This window comes from Tasmannia lanceolata, unplaced genomic scaffold (genome assembly GCF_043159265.1).
Source record: "Tasmannia lanceolata isolate RefF3 unplaced genomic scaffold, GAP_Taslan_0.1 ptg000015l, whole genome shotgun sequence".
Classification (NCBI taxonomy): domain Eukaryota; kingdom Viridiplantae; phylum Streptophyta; class Magnoliopsida; order Canellales; family Winteraceae; genus Tasmannia; species Tasmannia lanceolata.
Genome location: NW_027518692.1, coordinates 19,420,822 through 19,434,632, shown reverse-complemented (window position 1 = coordinate 19,434,632; position 13,811 = coordinate 19,420,822). Strand labels below are relative to the sequence as shown.

The 13,811-nt window shown below is 39.1% G+C and overlaps 1 protein-coding gene across 3 annotated transcripts; it reads right to left on the bottom strand.

The window, feature by feature from the left end:
• Window positions 1-1,050: 1,050 nt before the first annotated feature.
• LOC143846188 (protein RGF1 INDUCIBLE TRANSCRIPTION FACTOR 1-like) lies at window positions 1,051-3,517 on the bottom strand. 3 transcript variants are annotated; one of them, XM_077354608.1, is made up of 5 exons: window positions 3,327-3,517; window positions 3,093-3,125; window positions 2,806-3,009; window positions 2,484-2,699; window positions 1,051-1,862 (listed from the first exon to the last, which is right to left on the bottom strand). In XM_077354608.1, the coding sequence occupies exons 2-5, from the start codon at window positions 3,093-3,095 to the stop codon at window positions 1,569-1,571; spliced, it is 717 nt and encodes a 238-aa protein (XP_077210723.1). In that variant the 5' UTR covers window positions 3,096-3,125; window positions 3,327-3,517; the 3' UTR covers window positions 1,051-1,568. The 3 variants fall into 3 exon arrangements, with proteins under 3 accessions (XP_077210723.1, XP_077210724.1, XP_077210725.1); XM_077354609.1 differs by lacking the exon at window positions 3,093-3,125; XM_077354610.1 differs by having other exon boundaries at window positions 2,806-3,467.
• Window positions 3,518-13,811: the final 10,294 nt, after the last annotated feature.

Here is a 13,811-nt window from a genome sequence, read left to right as displayed (position 1 = left end):
CTCGGGTTGCGTAGGATTGGCTTCAGGCCGACCCTAACCCAACTCTAGATAGCATTCCCTCAACCCTAACAGAAAACCAGCCAAAGAGCGTCGGGTTGACGATGTTCAACCCAAAATCAATCCACCTCTAAATCTCTCAACCCTTACCCAACCTATTTAGTCTAAATTTGGGTCGGGCCTCGGGTCGAGTTGGTTCGGTTCACCTTAGGACAAAAAGAAAAATACGATAACCGAAATAAAATCAAGATAAAATAAGAGGCATGCGGTCTAGTTTGGGTCAGGCTGCCAAGACCTCAACCCTACTCCAACCCGAAATTAAAGCCAACCCTAACCTAACCCAACCCAACCCGAGCAAGAATTAAATTATTTTATCCCAAGTTGAAGTTATCATAATTAAAGTGTAACACAAGTTGATATTTGGGTTGGACCCATACTCCCACAAGGGTCGATGTTGATGAAAAACTGTTCAAAAGAACCAAATTAAGATAAAACTCGGAGAGTCAAACTGAACTCGACCGAGTTGGACCACGCAATATTTTATGACTCGTGTTCGTCCAACGAGTTTAACTCGGTTGGAAGTATATGAAGAAGTCAAAAAAAAAAAAAAAGGAATTTGTGGCTAGTGTCTATGAGCAATGTCCACAATTAAAAGCCCTTTAAGTAACCGTGAAAATAGCCACGTAACCTCCAAAATATTTTTATATCACCACTAACTTTGATTTAATAACATTTAATTACAGTAAATTAAAAAAAAAAACGCCTATGGAGGGGACCAACATTGAAGTTTGTGAATCACGATATTTAATTAAAGGGTCGAATATTAATATCCATTTTTCTTCATAGATATTAAATGAATGAAATGCCGATAATTTTCATAATTAAGCACTAGTTACTGTTATAAAACTAATGTTACTCAAATGGGCATTTACCATTTAAATGGGTTTAATTTCTTCCTAGACAAAAACCGTTAGCCAACAGTATCATGTTTTGATTTGCGTGTGATTTTCTTTTCATGGCAACAGAAAGAAGAAAAACAGGAAAGAGAACACATTTCAAACAATTTCTTTCTTTCTATATTAACATTTAACTTTCTGTACATCTATGAGAATTCCACTCCCTAAATATAAGAGAATAACACATACAGAGATTTTCCAGCATACTAAACATGACTAGATTTAATGTCCTAAAAAGGCTACCCATTTCCCTTCTATTTACAAAACAAAAACTAAAGTTTCTTTCTACTTTTGTTTCTATATTTGATATTTCCTGAGGTAGTCTAAACTGAAGGGCGCCCTTGCACAAATGAGATGAAAGGGCACCCACATTGGTTTAAAATCACCAAAAGTGGCAACTTCCAACCAATGGGGGCGCCCTTTCATCTCATTTATGCAAGGGTGCCCTTCAGTTTAGACTTCCTCATATTTCCTTATATTCATCTCCTTTTTCTATATATTTTTCAGTATTTATTTCACAGTATCCAGGCCTTTTTCCCTTTCCTTTTTCTATTCTTTTTTACAGGTTTTTTTTTTTTTTTTTTTTTTTTGGGAGAATTCCTTTATGCAATGCTTTCAAAATGGGGCTCTGCGAGGGATACCCTTTCTCCTTCTCGCCGTCCGGTAATTGATGATTGGAGGAGTCGCCGGAGAAATGCTGGTACTGAAGTTTCCGGCTGCCTCGTCGCCGGAGCTCAAGTACTTCTCCCCATTAGACGAGATCGAACCGATGGCGACATTTAATGCTGATGTCTTCCTAAGCTTCTTTGGAGTTGATGAGTCTTCTGATTCCGATCCATTGAACAAGTCTCGGTTATGTTTTGGTTTAAGTGTAAATGTAAGATCTGGATCACGCATCATACCTCCCAACTGAAAAATGAAAATTAAGAAAGATATTGGACTCGAAAATGAGGAAATAACGCAAAATTAGAGTAAGGACTAGTGGTAACTTCTATAACCCAAAAATGATCAAATTAAGAAATGGGTATGACTAAAATCCCACAATGAAAGCCCCCAATATAATAAAAAACAACAAGGAAATCAATTGGAGATTCTTAAGACCAAAAAATAAGGTAATAGCATTGAAAGAAACTTAGGGCCCAAGATATAATAAAAATCAACCAGGAAATCAATTGGAGATTCTCAAGACAAAAAAAATAAGGTAATAGCATTGAAAGAAACTTAGGGCGCAAGATATCAGAAAAAGATCAAAACAAGAGAAGGGTAGTAGTGATCACAAGCTCAAGAAACTACAATTTATGACAAAATTGATCAAAACCTAGAAATGGGTATTGCTTATGAATATGAATTCTAACAATAGAAACATTGGGAAAAAAAGGGGAGACTTTGCCCCTGGAAATGGGCATTGTTTATGAATTCTAACAAGAGAAACATTGGTAAAAATGAAGGCGCTGACTATAATCTAACAAAATCAAAAGGAGATTTTTGTGAAAATAGGAATGATATTGTAATTACTAATTAGAAAATCACCTTGCATCCGAGAGAACAGAATCTGAATGAATCTAGAAGACTCCTGCAACAAATCTCGCATGTATTAGTAACACCCTTTCCTGGTCGTGGCTGTGGCCTCTCATTTAGGAAAACGATCTTTGCACTATTGATAATGTAGGTTTGTACACTAGATATGTCAAGGAATTTCTGAACTTCAGACACCCTTATAACATTATGGTATGAAGATCTCCTTATCTGATAGATTTCAAAAAAAAAAAACAGAGATTATAAGTAATGGTCTAGATAATTTAATTAAAGTACATGAAAAAATGGAAAAGATAATAGAGGATGGAAAACTTACCTGAACAACATGATGGTCTTTGTGATGGCTCAAACAGTAAGAACAGAGAGCATTACCCATGCAATTCAAGCAATACATATTGCATTCGCTTTTGTTGGAATCTCCATGAATTTCACATGGAACAAAGAAGCTCGTATTTAACATAGGAATCAACCATCGAGGACCCAAATCTTCTTTCATTGCTAATCGCATCATTGGACCGACCTGTTTAAAACCCAAAACCATCAAAACATTACCAAAAAACCAACAAAAAAACGGAGAAAATAAACATGGTTATAGACTATTACCATGACTTTTTGTTGTGTTTCTTCCTTAGAACACTGTTGATTTTTATAGACAGATTTCCAGGTAAAAGTAAGAAACGTGGAAACAAAATAAGGAGGGATTAGAAAAGAAATCAGAAAGAATAGCTTTAGCTTCCCTTTTTAATTTTGGTTCTATTTTCAACATCATAAGAAAAGAAACACCAAAGAAATCAGGAAAAAAAATGGAAACATGGGCCAAAAAATCAGGAGAGCTACCTTTAGAGATGAACCAGAATCTCTATAGAAAGAGGGTTTGGAGAGATTTAAAGCGGCGTTTGGTAGCGGCGGAAAATATATAGGACGGTCACTGAAAATATTCGCTGAAAATATGGAAACGTGCCGAAGATTTACGTCGGCGTAATAATCGACGGAAAGTGTGGAAATATCAAACGGGGTTCCGTCTCCTAACCCTTCAAAAAATTTATATTGGGAAAGGAACTCTGAAATGACGGAATTGTCCTTCTGAACGAAGGAAAATATTGCCCACTGGACACTTGGGCACGTGTAGTGATTGAATACGTTCATACCCTAGGCTAGGCATGAATTTACAATTGGGGGCCGGACTAATTTACACTTGCCTGTATTGGTCATTGGGGCCATGGCCACTAAAATAGCATGCATGCATGTACAGCCATGCATTATAAAAAGGATTTTGCAAGCCAGTGGGGGCCATGGCCCCCTCATGCTGTATGTGCCTCTGCCGCCTAGCAGAACTACTGGAGTAGAATGAGATGGGAAAATGCAGGAATCTGTTTTCGTCCCAAGAGTTGGTATTTTGATTCAGGCCCCATCGGCGTGGAATTCTTACTATTTTTTTAATTAAATTTTTTTAGAGAAAATTATTAAAAAAATGTGAACATTTGCTGAAATTATGAATCAAGGTCAAAGTTCTTAAAATCATGAGAAAGGGGGGTCAGGAGGTGTTTTAGGACAAGAATACCCTTCTCTTTCTTGTCCCTCCACCTTTTAGGAATGGATCCCAATGCACTCTACTAACCCTTCTCACCTTTTTATCTTCTTCTTCCTCAAGCCATTGTCATTTCCAAACAGTAAAACTCCATTGCCATTGCCATTAGAAAAAAAAAACTCCATTGGTTCTCTTTATTTTGCTTTGGATAATAAACCCTCAGAAAACACGTCTCTCTCCACTGCCAACCCTTTTCACCTTTTTATCGTCTTCTTCCGTCGCACCGGAAAGTAACTTCCCTTGTTGGAAAAGCACATCTCTCTCGCCAGAAAGCACGTCCTAAATATGAAGGAGTTTGTAACAAAACTATTAGAATCCTATCCGACGTTCAAAGGTTTCCTTCGGACTCACGAATGTGTAGGAGTTTTTAACAAAACTACTAGAATCCTATCGAAAGTCCGAAAAACTTCTTCAGACGTCCGAATGCCAAAATTCGCATCCCATTAAATAATGGGTCATAGGTTTTAATTAGTGGTCCAAATATCAAAAGAGTGGTTCTAAGGACAAAATAGTGGTTCCAAGGTTTAAACTGGTGCTTCCAATACCAAACTTGTGGTTCCAACACAAGACTTAAAGTGATTCCAAGGTCTAAAATAGTGGTACCACCATACAAATATATTATCACTGTCCAACACATGTACACCACCGACCAAATAGTGGCTACAAGATCCGGTCCAGAAAGAATTCATCCAACTCTGTACTCTTTAGTTATGTATATGCTCATAGAATTAAAGAGGCTATTCTCAAAAAGCATCATCACCATACCTAGGTCATCATCATTTCGAATGTCATATAATAAGATTTGATATGGATCCATGACATATCGACATTTTATAGATAATGAGACGTCGGTTCCAGTGGTACCAATTTTTTTGTGAATTAGAGACTGTAATTCTGAAAATTTTATATGGCAATTCACAATTGAACACATCTTCGTCCCGCCAATATATTGGAATGATACTTCATCATTTAAGTAGCCATCAACATGTAAGATAAAAAGAAGCCCTTATTTCCACCATTTTCGCAAACCCTATAAGGATAAGAACCACTATTAAACCTTCTGAACCATTTCTTATAAACTATAAACCATAATTTTGAATGTTAGAACCACTTTAGAATGTTAGAACCACTATTAATAAACTATAAACCACTGTTACACTCTCGAAACTACTAAATACTTATAAACCACTAAATAGTGGTTCTAAGTGTTTAAATATTGATGATGAGTGTTTAAACCACTATTGATACACTCATGATCACTTTTAGAACCAATGAAATAGTATTAGAATGTAGGAACCACTAAATTCTATCGGAACCACTAAAGTTTGGTTTTGAGGTCTAAATAAAGGTTCCAAGTGTATACATGGATGATCTGAGTGTTTAAATAGTGCATCTGATTTTCTTATAACGTTTAGAACCATTGAAATACTATTAGAATGCATGAACCACTATTTACACTCTTCGAACCATAATTTAGTGGTTCAGAGGTCAAAATAATGGTTCCAACTGTATAAATAGATGATCGGAGTGTTTAAATAGTGCCTCTTATTGATTAGACAGGGTCGTAAGTATATTTACACACTCAGAACAACTATGTATACTCTAGGAATCACTATTGATTGGTTTCGAGGAATAAACAGTGGTGCTGTGGTATAAATAGTGGTTCCGAAGTTTTAAAACTGGTTTTGAGTCCTTATAATTAGTGGTTCTGTCTGTATAGATACGAGTTCCATTCATGTTTTCCTCTAGAGAGAGAGAGAGAGAGAGAGAGAGAGAGAGAGAGATAGAGAGGTCAAACCAAACATGTAAGCAAAGAAATAGAGCACTGTAAAGATGATGAAAATAAATCATATCATTATAAGCAGAAAACATGTAAAGAACATGTCAAACCTAAGCAAATGGATGACAATGGACCTACCAGAGCGTAGGTTTATTACCCAAAACAAAATAAAGAGAACCAATGGAGTTTTTTGTCTAAGGGCAATGGCAATGGCAGTGGAGATTTACCGTGTGGAAAGGGTTGGCTTGGGGAAGAAGAAGATAAAAGGTGGAGAGAAAAGATACAGATGGGTAATGGCATTGGCAATGGCAATGGGTTGGGGGAAGAAGAAGATAAAAAGGTGAAAATGGTCGATGAAATGCATTAAGATCCGTTCCTAAAAGGTTGAGGGAAAAGATAGTGAAGGGTATTCTTGTCCTAAAACACCTCCTGACCGTACCTGACACCCCTTTCTCATGATTTTGAAAACTTTACCTTTGATTCATAATTTCAGCGAACTTTAACATATTTTTAATAATTTTCCCTTTATATTGTAATTTATTTCTCCCTCGGGTTAAACTAGCTTCATAATATGATCGAAGTATGATATCCTTTATGTTTACTAAAATTAAATTTTTATAAGGATTCTAAATCATATCTATAAGATGATCGATCCCAACCCTCACATATGTTGTGACCCAAGAAATGAAAGGTTTGGATCATCCTGTGAAGTGGGCCCTACCGTACAGAAAATCTCTTTCAATTCTTTACTTTCCTTCTCTTCTTGATTTGTCTTTTTCTCCTCTTTCAACGTGGTCATTTGCAGCCCCCGGATGGCATAAGTCTACGGCTAGGATCTATCCCTTCCACTTCAACGGTATAGATGCTCTTCCCATCGCCGACTTTATAGCTGCGCCTTTCCATGTCATCAAATCATCGTTTTGTCCCACTCATGACACGTGTCATGGTAAACACGTGTCTTACATCCTGGGTTTAACACGTGGCAGGTGTTGCGATCGTACCGGTTCTCAGTTTGTCGCGGTCCGAAACTTTTTATGGTAGCGGTCGTATCGGAAATTGGTCCATCAGATTCCCCTACCTGTGGGCTGTGGCTTAATTGAAACTACAAAATTACTCGCGTACCCCTACTATTATATTCAAATGACAAAATTAGCCTTAAATTTACCAATTATTGCTCTGCCTTACAAAAAAGATTAGCGAAAAGTCCCTTACTTTTTGGAGGACAATGACGAGTTGAGTGGACACCTAAGAGACGTGTTTAATGAGCCCTTGACATCTTCTCGTCTTTCATTTATCTTCTTTGCCACTTGTGAAGGTGGCTGCTTGCCACCTATATCTTTTTGGTATTTGCACCCCTAGTCACTTTGTCTTATTTTTATGTAGGGCCTTGTATTTTTATTTTATGGGGTTTGCTAGGGTCCATCGCAAAAGGCATTTCGCAGCTGTTCTGTCGCATGTCAGACCAGCCAATTCGAGAAACTTGTGTGGCAACGATAAATAGATAGCTAGGCATCAATAAAATAAGGGAATTGCTAGGGTCGATCGCAAAAGGCATTTTGCGGCTGGTCTGTCGCATGTCAGACCAGCCTCCTCCACCTTGTGATTGGAGACAACGGCTTTTGTCTCCACTCATGAGGTGGTTGGTCTGATATGCGACATACCAGCCACGAAATGCCTTCTGTGATCGACCCTAGCAATTCCCTTGTTTTATTGATGCCCAGCTATCTATTTGTTGTTGCCACACAAGTTTCTCTAATTTAATTTGGATGGGTAAATGAAAACATAGGGAGAGTGATAAGAAAGAAGATTTCTCTAAATCTTGGTTTCCATATAGTTGGTAATAATCGTCATTTATATAGAATACTCAAAAGGAAAAATATGTTAGCGTTCTATAATGAGTAACACTTTGAAACGAATCTTGGGCAAATTTTGGGTGATTAACTTTGAGAAAACACACATATTATCATTCTTATATAAATAAAATTTTGGGCGAAATGCTGGTCTGATATGCGACCTGTTGTTGTTTCGTGGATTCCTAGAGACCTTCCATGCTTTGTTTGTCAATGTTCTAAAGACACAAGAAACATGTGCAACCCGTGGTCTTCTCCTCACTTCAATTTTGAAGCTAATGGCCAACACGGTCTCTCTGGTTCAAGCTGTAGAATAGAAGAGTTGAGCAGAAGTTATGCCTGTATGAAAGTGACTGTGCAACCAGACCAAAGTGGATATATATAGACGAGGTTTGGAGTCACTACAACAAAATTGGGTTTTCCCTACGAACAAATCTGTAGGAAAAAGTACTAAAATCCGTAAGTTAAAGTTTTTTCTCTACGGATTTTAACGTGCATAACTTTCATCGGCTAAGTTGGGGTAGGGAAAGCCCTTTCCCTACGTATTTGAAGTTCCATGGGAATAGACCTTGTTTCCATGCGGAATAATCCATTGGGACGGGAATGGACTTTCCCTACAGAAGTTGATAAATACCGTACGGAAAGAGTGCCTATGGAAGTTAATAAATACCATATGTAAAGAGTACTCTTCCCTACGGATTTTTCTGTAGGGATAGGCCACCTTTCCTTACAGAATTTCAGAATAATCTGTAGAAAATATGCATTTCCAACGAAATTTTAAATAAAAATCCGTAGGGATAGTATTTTATCTACGGAATTTCAAAATTAACTGTAGGGAAAATGTTGTTTTTGTAGCGAATGTAAAAAAAAAAACACCATAGGATAGCCTTTTCCCTTCGGAATTTCAAAATAATCCGCAAGGAAAATATTCTTTTCCCTATATATATATATATATATATATATATTTTAAATTCATAGGGATAGCCTTTCCTATTATTTAATCAATAAATAACAAATCCGTCATCAGAAGGGATATTTTTGGCCTACTTTAAAATAAATTCCTGCGGAATGAAAGGTATGCTTATAGATAGTTCCGTAGGGGTAACTTTTTCTATTTTTTTTTAAATCCATTAAAAAGCAATTCCATGTGACCTGTTGTGCCTTTATATTCCACACAAAGCATATATAAAATCAAAATTTTCATTATTATAACATCCATTTTGCCACAACATCATATACAAATATGTAAAAATTTAATTACATTAACTGAATATCTTTAAAATTATAAAAATTCATCCATAACAAATGTCAATTCAAATGCTTCAAAATTATTCCATCAACTAATTGCATTGTTCAACATTCATCGATAATTTAATGATTTACATAACACCATATTCACCATCTCCTATTCATCATCTCTTTGTTCCTTCAGGACCACCTCGGTTCTGTTTTTACATATATATATATATATATATATATATATATATATATATATATTCTGTTGCCCTTTTCAAAAAAAATTTAACCTACAAACACATAGCTAGGGGTGCAACTCGGGTCGGGTTGGGTCCAACCCGAACTCGACCCAACCAACCATTTGCTCAACCCGACCCGACCCCACCCGAGTTCCAACCCGATGAGGTTCAACCCAACCCGACCTGAGGAACCTCATCTGGTTGATCATTTTGTTCCCTTTTTTTGTTTATTGATCATTTTGTTCTATATGATATGTGGTTGCTTTATTTTTGGCACTCTTAACAGGTATTTGCACTAGGGTCAATCAAGGCCGGCCCTGCCCAGCCCTGCCCAATCAGGGCCAATCAGGGGGCCGCACTGAGCCCTAGAGGGCCGGCAATGGGTTGAGGTTTTTTAGCCCTGACTCAGGGTTAGGGTGGGTCAGGGCCAAGATAATGAGATCCAGGGTTGGGCTAGGGTTTTGAAAAACCCGACCCTGTTGCAGCCCTAGTGGTAAGGATGGGGTGTTATGTAAGCTTGATATGGAGAAAGCCTATGATATGGTGGATTGGAATTGCTTGGATTACTTACTTGGGAAAATGGGTTTTGGTTGTCGGTGGAGAGGATTGATGAGGAAATGCATCTCTTCGGCTTGATTCTCTATTCTAATTAATGGCTCTCCTAAGGGTTTCTTCAAGTCATCTAGGGGCTTAAGGCAGGAGGACCCTCTTTCCCCCTTTCTATTTGTTATTGTTGCTGAGACTCTGAGTAGATTGATGTATAAAGGAAGCAGGATGGGTTTGTTTGAAGGGTTCTTTATTGGGAAAGATAAAGTGGAAGTGTCCCTCTTACAGTTTGCAGATGATACGCTGATCTTCTATGCTCCTGATATTAGTCAATTTCTAAACCTTAAGGCAACTCTTAGATGTTATGAAATGATTACTGGCCAACGCTCTAACTTTCTAAAGTCTAGGTTGTATGCTCTTAACACCTCCCCATCTGTTGCTTGTGGCTTTGCAAAGATTTTGGATTGTGCTTTGGATTCCCTGCCCTCCTCTTACTTAGGTCTTCCTTTGGGGGTTGGTAGACCGGATAAATCTTTATGGATCCTATAGTACAAAGAATTGAGAGAAGACTGGAAACTTGGAAAAGAAATTTAGTATCTAAAGGAGGAAGGTTGACTTTGGTTATGGCAATGTTGGCTAATATTCCTGTATATTATCTTTCTTTGTTTAAATGTCATGTGAGTGTGGTGTTGAGAATTGAGCAAATCCAGCGTAGGTTTCTTTGGGGAGGCTTTGATAAAAAGAAAGACATCCCTCTAGTGAAGTGGGAATCAGTTTGTCTTCCGATCAAGTGTGGAGGTTTGGGTATTAGAAGAGTATAAGAATTTAATCATGCTCTCTTAGGTAAATGGCTTTGGCATTTTGGAGTGGAGCAACCTCTTTGTGGGTTAAGGTGGTTGGGAGCAAGTATGGTTTTCTGAATGGGAACTGGCAATCTGCTTGTGTTCCAAAAAATAAAAAATTGACAATTTGGAGAGATATTCAAAGGCTGAGTCATGAGTTTGAGAAAGGTATTCGGTTTAAAGTTTATTTAGGTGATCGTATCAGATTTTGGTTGGACCCGTGGTGCTCGGCTGAGCCGCTTTTAAGGAGCTTTTTCCAGATCTATTTCTGGTTGCTTCTTAAAATGATGCGTTGGTTGCCGATTGTTTTGATTGTCCTGAGGTTGGGGTGGTCTGGAATCCAAGTTTTAGAAGGAATTTCTTTGTTAGAGAGCTGGCCTCTATTGCTCAATTGCGAAAGTTGATTGAAGGGTGTTATATCAAGAGGTCTGGGTCTGATAGAAAAATCTGGATCTGGAATCCATCGGGTTTCTTTTCAGTTAAATCTTTTTACTTTCAGCTTGTGCCCTGTGGTTTACCTTCTATTTCAGCCAAGGTATGGTCATTTCAGTGCCCTCCGAGGGTTTCCTTTTTTGGTTGAGCAATGAGTCGTGGTCGCATTCAAACTATGGATTTTCTTAGAAAAAGAGGGTTGTGGTTAGTGGACCATTGCCCCTTATGTTTGGAAGATGGAGAGTCTATAGACCATCTTTTTATCCACTGCAGGGTTACTAGAGAGGTTATGGGCCTTATTCTGTTGCGGTTTGGAATATGCTAGCTTTTTCGAAATCTATTCCCGAGGTGATTAAGAGTTAGGAGTCGAATCCTTGGAAGAAGAAAGGGAAGGTTTTATGGAAGATCTGTCTTTTGGCCTCTTGGTGGGTTATGTGGAAAGAGAAGAATTCTAGGGTGTTTGATGGGGTGGCTAAATCTCCGCATAGGCTTTACATCAAAATTATTGCAGTCTCCATATTGTGGGCTAGAAGTACCCATTTGTTTAGATTTATATCGGCTTTTGATCTCTGGGAGGGTTGGCGGATAATGTGCAATGATAGGGAGAGAAGATCCATGATTGTACAAAAGTGGGAAGCCCCTCCTAATGATTTTATTAAACTAAATTTTGATGGTTCTTGTTTGGGCAATCCGGGTCTTTCAGGTGTTGGGGGTCTATGCAGAGATTCTTCTGGTTTGGTCGATCATGTGGGCCTATTCTGGTCCTATTGGCATATGTGATTCTAGTGAAGCGGAGGTTAGGGCGGCTTTCCATGGCATCACGCATCTAAATAAAGATTCCTATAATAAGGTGGTTGTAGAAGGTAATTCCTTAAATGTGATCAGTTGGCTCTCGGGAAAGGTTGACCCTCCTTGGAGGTTTCTCTCCTTCTTTGATGAGATCTCAGACTTAACCTTCAGATCTTCTATAGCTTTTAATCATGTAAGGATATCTGCTAATGGTGAAACAGATGCTCTAGCTAGATCGGGTGTGCCTAGGTTGGGTCTGGAATGGTTCGACTATCTTCCGTCTTAAGTCATTTTATTTTGTTGTTTTTCTTTTAATGTAATCATTGAGAACCATCTCGGTTTCTCTTCCTTCAATATATAAATTACCATTTCAAAAAAAAAAAGGAATTGGGTTTGTTTTCTTACCTCAAGATGAGTGTCTGTAACTTTGTGGACCCCATTAAATGAGATCCTTTCTGATGGGATTGTTACTCCAGCCAACTCTCTTAGTAATCCATCGGTAAAACTGCTTAGTGGAAGAAGAATGATGGTTTCAGGCTTTAGCATAAAAATGCTGATTTGTAGTGACAATATATAATTTTAAGCTTCCAAATCTCAGAACATCTATTACGCCAGGATAAATATCTGCATGGGAACTTTCCGATTCAATTGCCAAGTGATGGAGACAAAAACGACTAACCAATCCTAGGGTGACATGTGGCAAGGGACAATCACGTAATCACACCATTTAAGGAAGGTTCTAGACCCTGCCTTACTCATTCATAGGTTGACACCTGTCTAAGGGCATCAAGGTAATCTCACACTTAAGGCCCAACTATAAATAGCCTTCCAAGGCTCAAAGGTAAGGGTTCCAATCACGAAACTTACTATTCATAGCATTCTTTACTTCATCTATTGTAGTCACTGACTTAAGCATCGGGGGCCTTCCCAGAGCACCAACTCCGGGTAGGTCGCCTGACCGTTTGCTACCTCCTGCAGGTCACAGCTCAGCTCTTCAGATGCCACTTCAGCAGATCACCAATTTTGGCCGGAACAGATTGGCGCCTACCATGGGACGGAACTAAAAGCCGTCACAATCCCAAAATGGCAGGCCGGAATAGCTCCCGCACGGGTACAACCCAAGGGGCTCGATTAGCTCCGAGGAGCGGCTCACACGGATGACGTCTAGCTTCATAGGTCGTCACCCCTCCACCTTTGATCAAGGGACAGCCGCCCGTCCCACCGGGGCCTCAAATCCCAACAGCCCCGCCCACGTCGAAGCAGTTCCATGCACTAGTTCAGCAAGTGACTACCTTAGCCAACCAATTCAAGAACCTAACCGAGCCCCCTCCACCTGGAGCTCATCCTGAGAGTCTGCAAGCACGACGGGAGAGAGTGGTCACAGAGCAAGAGGATGTACCTTTGTACTATGAGCAGCACCCAAGCTCATCAGACCGTCACATCCAGTGGACTAGAGGATGCCCAGCGTCCCCAAGTTACCACGCATCACCGCAGAAGCCGCTCGGGATCAGGTAATCGACAATGACCCTGGAATGGCTACCCGAACCCCATGGAACGCCATATTTGTAGAAGAAGCCCAGAAAGACAATTTGATTCTGCTTCCAGCCCACTCCAAGAGGGCACCGCTCGAAAGGGTGGCAGAGTAGACTAAAAGACATCACATATGCAACCAAGATCGATGAGATCGATCACCGCATCAAAGAGTTGGTAAGGGGCAATAATCTGGCTGATCGACGATCATTCAATAGCAAACCCCCGTTCACTGAAAGGTCCTTCTCGCTCCCGCTCCCCTGATATCTGGTCGACCACCTTGAAACCTTCAAGACAATGATGCTGCTTGACCCGTTCACTATTGTGGTGATTATGTAATCTTCAAATAGTTATTTGATTTTGTGAAATTATTGTTGTACTAATCTACTTGACCCCAAATCTTTCCAACATAATCGATCGCTTTCCACTTCCAAGCTACCTCAGTCTGTATGTTAAAAAAGGTCAAACATAGGTGAAGAACACGAACTTC

What these genes read in the sequence shown, in the direction of transcription:
- LOC143846188 (XM_077354610.1), bottom strand. Translation starts at nt 3,030, where the DNA reads ATGGTTTTGGGTTTTAAACAGGTCGGTCCAATGATGCGATTAGCAATG. An exon ending in AAGACCATCATGTTGTTCAG is followed by an intron (nt 2,700 to 2,805) that starts GTAAGTTTTCCA and finishes GAAATCTATCAG; the next exon opens with ATAAGGAGATCTTCATACCA. An exon ending in TCTGTTCTCTCGGATGCAAG is followed by an intron (nt 1,863 to 2,483) that starts GTGATTTTCTAA and finishes TTCATTTTTCAG; the next exon opens with TTGGGAGGTATGATGCGTGA.